Here is an 8745-nt window from a genome sequence, read left to right on the forward strand (position 1 = left end):
GAAATCTTGTGAGATGGGATGGGTGAAAGAAGATTGGTACGGTTGGTGAGTTTGAAATGGGACTTACGGGAGAGAGGAGACAGGCGCGAGATTCGCACAGTAGAAGGCAGTCAGCAGTGTTGAGTGAATAGATGAAAATCTTGAGATCAAATTGTGTTTGTTTTTGAAAAACTTTCTAACCGTACGAAAATTGGTTTTAAGGTTTTTATAGTTTTGAGTTTATCTCCGAAAACAAACGGCCCTAAATCTTTAAGCCCATGCCCCCTGATGCCCAAGCCTCTCATTTAATTATCCGGCTCCTCCCGATAACCGTTGAGAGAGAGAGAGAGAGAGGGATGAGAATGGAAGGAGTGGATATGGAAGCCAAAGAGAGATCGAAAGTAGTGATTCGCTGTGCTAAAGCTGCGCTCCTGCTATCTGCGATCAAATCCTTTCCGAACCGCTCCCTGAATTGCGAGGAATACAACCGATTCGAGGTCACCAAGTCTCTCTCTCTCTCTCTCTCTCACAGATCGAGGAATTTTCTAAAATTTTCTATTATTTGGAAATTGTGGCAGGAAGATGAAATGCTGAGGAGAAAAATTGGAGAGCTGAAGATTGCATTGGTGAGGGAGAGGTTGAAGACCAAAAGAATTAAGCTATGTGGCTTGATGGAGGTGGTGCTTCAAATCGCGCTGGTTCTATCTCTTTCCACGTTCTTCTTGACGCTCGCATAGCGCTCACACTCATTGATTGAGCTGCGATGTGACGGCCATCTCTACGTTTTCGTTGGTGTTTGATTCTACTGCATATTTTAGTTTGATTCTGCTAGCTAGTCCCATTTAGATCATTTGCAAATGTAGAAATATGATTTTCAGAAAATAGATAAACTGTCTCTGTTTCCATGAAGGAATGAAATGTGATAGGTTTTTTTTTGTCAATTTCTCGGTCTCGTTTCCCAACACCAAAAAATTTACTCCACGTTATCTTTCAAATCTGCAAGCCTCAACTCCTCTCTCTCTCCTTGCCTTGAAGACTCCAAAATGACTATAAAGTCACCCCCGTTCCAATTTATTCATTTTTTCTGAGGATAACTTACTTATTCATGTCTGTCTCTCTGTCTCCGATCGATCCATCATCTTCATCTCCAAAATCTTTCGTTACCGGCAATTGCCCCTCTCGTACTCCTCAACTGTCCTGCCATCAGGGCTTCCTATATCCCTCTTTGATCCTTCTCTCTCTCTCTCTCTGAAATCTGTAAAAGCTTGCTTCAAGATTTATACTCAACTTGACGTCTAGACAATTTGTATATTCTATCAACTTAGAGCATTCACGTCTCATTCTTTATAAAAAAAATTTAAATTTTAATTAAAATACATCATTTTTTAAATTTTATCCCAAATTTTACCTATCTTCGAAAAAATCTCTTAATCTCATTCTCAATATTTTCCCCATCCTATTAAAATAACATTTTCTTATTCATTTTTTTTTCTCTCACTTCTATTTCCATTTTTAACTACTATAATTTTGATATTTTTTCTCTTCTTTTAAAAAATCACGTTCTACTATCTTTTATAAACTTTTTAAATTATTACAATATTATGAATAATTTTTTAAAAAAAATATGTGCGATTTCCAACATGATGATATTTTTGAATATATTTTTGTCTACATATACAATGGTAATATTTTATTTTTGAAATGTACCAGTAACAACTTTAGCACTTCATCCAATGCTTAATTTTTTTTAGCCTTCCACTAATGGTAACATTTTTTATACTTTATGCAACGGTAACATTCCTCACAATTTCTCTAACGGTAACATTTTGATGATCCTTTTGCCAACGGTGACATTTTTTGTCTTTTCTCAAACGGTAATTTTTTTATCTTCTCTACAATGGTAACATTTTTTATCTTCTCTCTAATGGTAATATTTTTTCGTCCTATTATAATGGTTTTTGTTTTAATTTTATTATAAATAGACATTTTAGTTACAATCACATTCTCACATTCTCCTCAACCCAACCCATATTTCATCTTACAAATTTCCAATTTTTAACTTTATCTCCTACTCACTTCATGAAATGACTCGTTCATTCTTCCCAAGTTGTTACTTAACTTATTCTCTGAAAATGAGTTGGGGGTTGTTCTTAATGACGATAACGGATCAACATCTCGGCGTGTTGCAATTGCCAGCATCGCAAGTATATTTGGCATGATCATGTTCAAGGGCATTAACAGCTATTTCACGACTATTTTGCAGAACCACAAGTATATCCCTTGAATCTCTTTCGAAAGAGATTCCGTATGAGATTTCATGAGTCATCCACTATTTTTTCGTATTCTTAATGAGGTTGAGACTTACAAATCCTACTTCATCTAAAAAAGAGATAATGTTGGAAGATTTGGTTTATCTTCTACGCAAAAGATAATTGTTGCCATTAGAATGCTTGTAGATCTTGACTTAGAAGGTTGGTAGAGTACATATGTCTAGAATCTTGTGAATCAATCTCTAAAAAAATATACACACATAACATTTGGTACAAATGTTAGACACATAACAACAAAGTTTGAAATGATTTTGTGGGTAGCTCAGGAACCTAGTGGTAAAATGCTAGAAATTTGGCACTCTCTAATGGTTGCAAAACCAGTTGCCACAACTTATTGACAGTCCGAATTACCATGCCATGGAGGAGTGTACCAAATTTCATGTGTCACCCCTCGGCTTTGTCATCATCACAGGCAAGGGAAGTAATCCAACAAAAATTAGGTGAGGCACATTACTTCTCAATCACAAGTCCTATACCCCTATTGCATGCATTAGGTAAGACATTATTTTTCTATCACATCAAAATTAACAACATATCACAAAATGGCTACAAAACCTTAAACCTTTATTGCCTTTTGTGGAAAAAATCACATAATGTTTGATGGTCATCTGGGTTAGAATTACGTTGCCATATGGATGGGGTCCCACTTACACTTGTGAATGAACCCCCCCCCCCCCTCCCCCCCAAAAAAAAAAGTATACAAATTGCTATGTGTTGTTTCAATACTATGTTTTGTTTCAATGCTTTGAGTTGGTCTGTGAAGACCCACTTCTTGATAAAAAGTTATAAACAATTAACTATTAGATGTCAAAAATTTAAATGTAACATGCTCAAAACTTGACATAGCACAAGCAATGATACATCACATAGCATTGAAATCGCAAATAAGCATTGACACAACACATAACATTGAAACATAACACATCATTGAAACAGACCATAGCAATGGGTCTGCATAGACCAACCCAAATCATTGACACAACAAATAGCATTGAAACACAGTACGTAGCATTGAAACAGGACATTACATTGAAACATCACATAAGAGCATTCGCAGCCCATTCTACAATGAAACACATAGCATTGAAACATCAAATAAACACTAACACAACACAAGGGCATTGAAACATAACAACATTGAAATAGAACATAGCAATCGGTTTGCATAGACCAATCCAAAGAATTGACACAACACATGGTATTAAAACATAACACATCATTGAAATAGACCATGGCAATGGGTCTGCATAGACCAACCCAGTATTGACACAAGACATAGTATTGAAACAATAAATAAGCATTGACCGAGCACAAGGACATTGAAACATAACACAACATTGAAACAAAACATAACAATGGGTCTTCACAGACTAACCCAAAGCATTGACACAGCACATGACATTGAAACATAACATATCATCAATACAAACCATAGCAATTGATTTGCACAGACCAACTCAAAGTATTGACACAACAAATAACATCGAAACACAATACATAGCATGGAAACAACACATAAGCAATGGCATAACACATAACATTGAAACAACAAATAAGCATTGACACAGCACAAGGGCATTGAAACATAACACAACATTGAAACAGAACATAGTAATAGGTCCGCACAGACCAACCCAAAGCATTGACACAAAACATGACATTGAAACATAACACATCATTGAAACAAACCATAACAATGTGTCTGCACATGCCAACCCAAAGCATTGACACAACACATAGCATTGAAACACACATGAAGCATGCAAACAGAACATAGCAATGGGTCTGCACAGACCAACTTGTGGGTGTACAGACCAGTCTTGGCATCAATCGAAACATCACATAGCAATCAATCCAAACAAAACGTGAATAATCTTTGTAGACATAGCAATAATACTCATTTCCAACAAGAAAAATGTAGAAATTGAAATCACAAGTGAAACCCGAGAGAAATCTAGGATTTTTTTTCAAAACCCTAGATCTCAAAATCCAGCCATGGAGGAACCGTATAGGGAGTCAAATGGGGTAGAGAACCTTGGTGCAAACATCCATGGAGGATCCCAGATGGAAGAGAGTTATCCATAGAAGAAGCAGAACAATCGTGACTACACAACCGGCATGGAAGAACCCATGAAATGGAGGAAACTGAATGCGAGGGAAATGATTGGACTTATAGTGATGAGATGATGGAGATGAGGTCATCGATGGTGGCAGCGGTGTGAGGGAGGGGCCAAAACGACTGACGCAACCAATAGTCCAAGGAGGGGGACACGAGAGGGAACTCAGAAACCAACCAATGAGAATGGTTTGGAGATGAACAGTCAATCCCAAAGAGTAGCATCCCCATCCATTCACCACAAAATGCGAATGCTCTTAACGGTGCATGGTTATCCACAGTATTATTTATATCTTGAGCCAAATTTCGAAGCATGCAAAGAGATTATTCTTGCGATGGTATCACGGGATTCCCCGTGAACTCTAATCACTTTTAATTCCAAAATGCTAGTACGTAGTTACTTGGCATTTTGTCCCTTCTGAACGTACGTAGTTACTTCAATGTCCTAACTCAAAAGCAACTTTTCAAACCCTTGTCCCAGTTTCTCGTCCAACAGTCCAATACTACTCTAAAGAAATATCCGGACTTGGACTTTGGAGCTCGAGTAGCTCTTTTAGGCAGTTCAGAATAATGGATTTTAGTTGAATTCCTAGGCTGCAAGAATATGAGATTCTACTTGTTAATATGAACAGTTCAAAAGCCCAAAAAAGGGTCCAGCTGCTGTAATCCAACCGAGCTGTGGCAGAGTGATTTACCTTTGTGTTATCCAATTCCGAGAATGAATCGTTTGCTCACTTCCTAAGCAGGCTATGGTAGAACTTGTATCGTAATCTTGTATCGTCTTCCCAAAATTTGGCTAGAATCTTAACTTTTATCTATAGTATCAATTTTTAACTAAGTGAGTCAACATTTGACTAGCTATCTTAAAATCAAAATAATAATATAATATTATATATTTTTATAATATTTTACAAAAAAAAAAATCTTTGAATATTTTACAAATACACTTCATATATTAATTAATAATTTAATTTTTACTTAAAATTATTGTTTCTCAAGGCTTAAAACTATAATTTAATTTAATAAGTCATATACAAGGCTTATTATTGTTATTATTATCATTCGTTAGTCTCATTGATGAAAATTATTTGAGGATTTACATGCAGCTTAGCTCAACCCACATCAACTAACAATGATGGCTACAAATTAAAAAATGAAATATATGATTTCTTTCTATCCCACCCTTCCATATTTTTCATGAAGGTAATGTTGTGGCTGACTTTCTAGCTAAGTGTGGGGCGGAAGGGTTGAACTCTGATTGGGCTGACATTCACATGCTGCCTAGCCGGGTGAGGGGTCTTCTCCGCATGGACAAGTTGGATATGCCCTACCTGAGGATATCATAAGCGTCGTGCCAGGTTTGTTTTTCGTTATTTACTTGTCTCTCGTTGCTCTCACGTTATTTGCGTCTCTTTTTGTCTTGTGTACTTGGCTTTTTGCAGGTGCCCCTCTTTGGCTTGTTCGGATGTAGGTTCTGTATCTTATTTAAGGCTGTGTACTCTATATGGTTATACTGATTTTGATGTCTGGGTTCTTTTTTCTTAGATTTAGCGCTTATGTAAATCCCAGATGTCGTACTTGTAACCACGGTTTCCCTCCGCCACAAGTGAGGACAATCAATAAAATTAGGGTCCCGTCCTCTTTATAAAAAAAAAAAAAAACCAACATGGTTACCCTGTCACTTATAAACCCCAACGAATAAAAGAGAAAATGCAAACCTCTATGATATAATAGATTACAAAAATTTATTTCCTCAACTCCTTTTGATCTTTCTAATTTCATACTTGCAGATAAATTCGTATTTTTATAGGTCTATACAAGCCGTATCCCATGAGGAAGTGCTCCAATGGTATCAACATGGCATGAGGCTGCTCCTCTTTTACCATTGACCCGCATGCCTGAACCTAAACTATGTCTGACTCTAATATTTGAGCATTGCCATGAACTTACTGCCACCATTATTTAAAATCCAGTTATCTATGGACCAAAGTCTCAAAACATGAAGATCAATGGAGGAAATTAAGCACAGGCATACCTTGCTAAAGTACCTCTTAATCTATAACTCAGTCACCAAATATTAAATCTCGTATAAGAATAAGCAAATAATTAGCAGTTAGGAGCAACCAATAATAGATGCATTTGATTTTTTCAATTGGATTAGCAGTTTGATTTTTTCAGTGTACTATATTTCTAAGCAACCAAACATAGCATTACACACATTAAATAATAGATGCTAAGATAAGAGAAGAATGCAACAATAAGAGAAGTTTTTCTGCAAGATTCATATGTTGGAAGGAGTTAGGAGCAAAATATTTAGTAATGAAGATATTATCTTACATCAATTAGTTTTAATTGGTGCATTTCTAATTCATAAATGATGTAGCAACAACTCGGCTTCATCATACAAGATAGTTGTTTGATCTTGATCTTTGTCATGAAAATAAAGAAAAAATTTTGTCTGAGCAAACTATAATGCAGTGGGAGCGTCAGCCAGTAACCAAATGATGCAAAAAATCATGTAGGCAATCCTGTTTTCTGACTTGTTAAACTGACGATAATTGATGAGAGTTGGAACACTATTTTTGAACATCTTCATTGAAAGGGGATGGTAAAATCAGACTCACTATTTTTGAACATCTTCATTGAAAGGGGAACACTATTTTTGTTTTGTTTTGCTGATATGGTATGCAAAGAAATAAAAATCATCACAAAGAAGATAAACTTGATGTTCTGTTTTGCTGATCTGGTATGCATGTGTTCTGTTTTGCAAAGAGAAACAACAAAAACATTTTTTTCCTGATCTGGTATGCATGTGCTCTAGATTTGGGTGTGCTCACATGAGAGATTAAAAGACATCAAAACCAAAACTATCACGACTAGAGCCTCAAGATTAAAAGACTAGCCATAACTCAATGAATTAATTTTCTTATAGAAAGAAAAAAAAAATCTTCGTACAGATTAGGGGCTTCTAAAATTAATCAAATCCAAAAAAACCATATGCAAATGCCAGCTACACGTACAGATCAAATAACCTAAACCGCAATATATATCATAGATAACAGATCGAATAAGCAGAAACATATTTTACCAAAAAAATCCAGGAAAGACATGGTTGTCACATAATTTTGAGATTCAGATAAAAAAATAGTCTAATAAAGAACAAAAGCAGGAGAGAGAGAGAGAGAGAGAGAGAGAGAGAGAGAGAGAGATGTTGATTTGTGAAAAGCGAAAGTCGAAGAGAGATTTGTTTTGTGAAGGATTTAGGGTTTCCCAAACTCCTCGGATCTATGCCGCAGAGTCGAGGAACAACATCGATAAAAATGATTTCTTTATGGAAACAACACAGCTGTATAAAAGTGAAACTACAATTGTACTTCTCCTCCAAGCTTCGCTTTGGCCTCTGGGTTTCCTTCAAACATCAAAGTCGAAGTCGAAGGAACTCACTTCCTCTGTCTTAAAGGGGGTGGGGACTCAAGAAATATTAGGAACCTTGGGACGACAGAAACTAGGAAAATCAAGGATTCAAGAAATTTCTAAGAAAACAAAGACAAGAGTGAGCGAAGAGGGAGAGAAGAGCGAGCTTCCAATGCAAAGAGAGAAGGGAATACGAGGGAAAGAGAGAAGGGCAGTTGGACAGAAAGAATAAAATAAAGGTTTGATCCTTCTATAGTCGCTCGCCAAGTATGGCCAGGGAGATGAATTTACTGTAGCTCAAAGCCAAGAGATTATCCCTTTGGCTAGTCCAATGTAGGGATTTTAACACAAAAAAATGTAAAATTTAGACTTGAACTTGGCAATGGCTAGTCCATTACCAATGCTCGTACATCCAAATGTGGCAAACTGAGTAGTTCTTTCTACTTTCCAGCCCCAAGCTATTCATATGGTATTACCTTTGCAGTCGTTTAGTCATCTCTAATACGATAATATCCAACTCTTCCTAACAAATATCGTTCCTCTCACTCGCAGGTACATTCACTTTTGACGGGCGGAACCAGAAATTTTAATTTGGGAACTCAATGGAGTGCATATATAGTTCCTCTCACTCGTATTTGGACTGAAGATGGCTGGATGAACCAGTTTTGAAATATCTTACTCAGGTAAAAGCGCGGACAAAAATCTAAGCCAACTCGATGGTCACATTGAGCTTCAGTTCAGGTAAGCGGACCAACAAACAAGTACCAACAACCTTAATGGCCAGTATTTACTACTCTTGTCTAGCAAACTTAATGAGCCCCACAAATAATCAGTTGCACCACTGTTCTATGTGGTCAGAACCTAGACAAAAAATACGGGAAAATGTAAACTTATTTATGTATAACA

The 8745-nt window shown here is 36.5% G+C and overlaps 1 protein-coding gene across 1 annotated transcript; it reads left to right on the plus strand.

Annotated features, from left to right (window-relative positions):
- Nucleotides 1-245: 245 nt before the first annotated feature.
- LOC109007434 lies at nt 246-920 on the plus strand. The gene is made up of 2 exons (XM_018987110.2): nt 246-476; nt 558-920. Exons 1-2 carry the CDS (start codon nt 258-260, stop codon nt 714-716), a joined length of 378 nt encoding a protein of 125 aa, XP_018842655.2. The 5' UTR covers nt 246-257; the 3' UTR covers nt 717-920.
- The last annotated feature ends 7825 nt before the right edge of the window (nt 921-8745 follow it).

The sequence above is a fragment of the Juglans regia genome, chromosome 8, assembly GCF_001411555.2.
Source record: "Juglans regia cultivar Chandler chromosome 8, Walnut 2.0, whole genome shotgun sequence".
NCBI lineage: Eukaryota > Viridiplantae > Streptophyta > Magnoliopsida > Fagales > Juglandaceae > Juglans > Juglans regia.

Excerpts from the sequence above, each read along its gene's own strand:
- LOC109007434 (XM_018987110.2), top strand. The coding sequence starts at position 258 with ATGCCCCCTGATGCCCAAGCCTCTCATTTAATTATCCGGCTCCTCCCG. Across the intron at positions 477-557 it reads AGGAATACAACCGATTCGAG|GAAGATGAAATGCTGAGGAG; the intron begins GTCACCAAGTCT and ends AAATTGTGGCAG.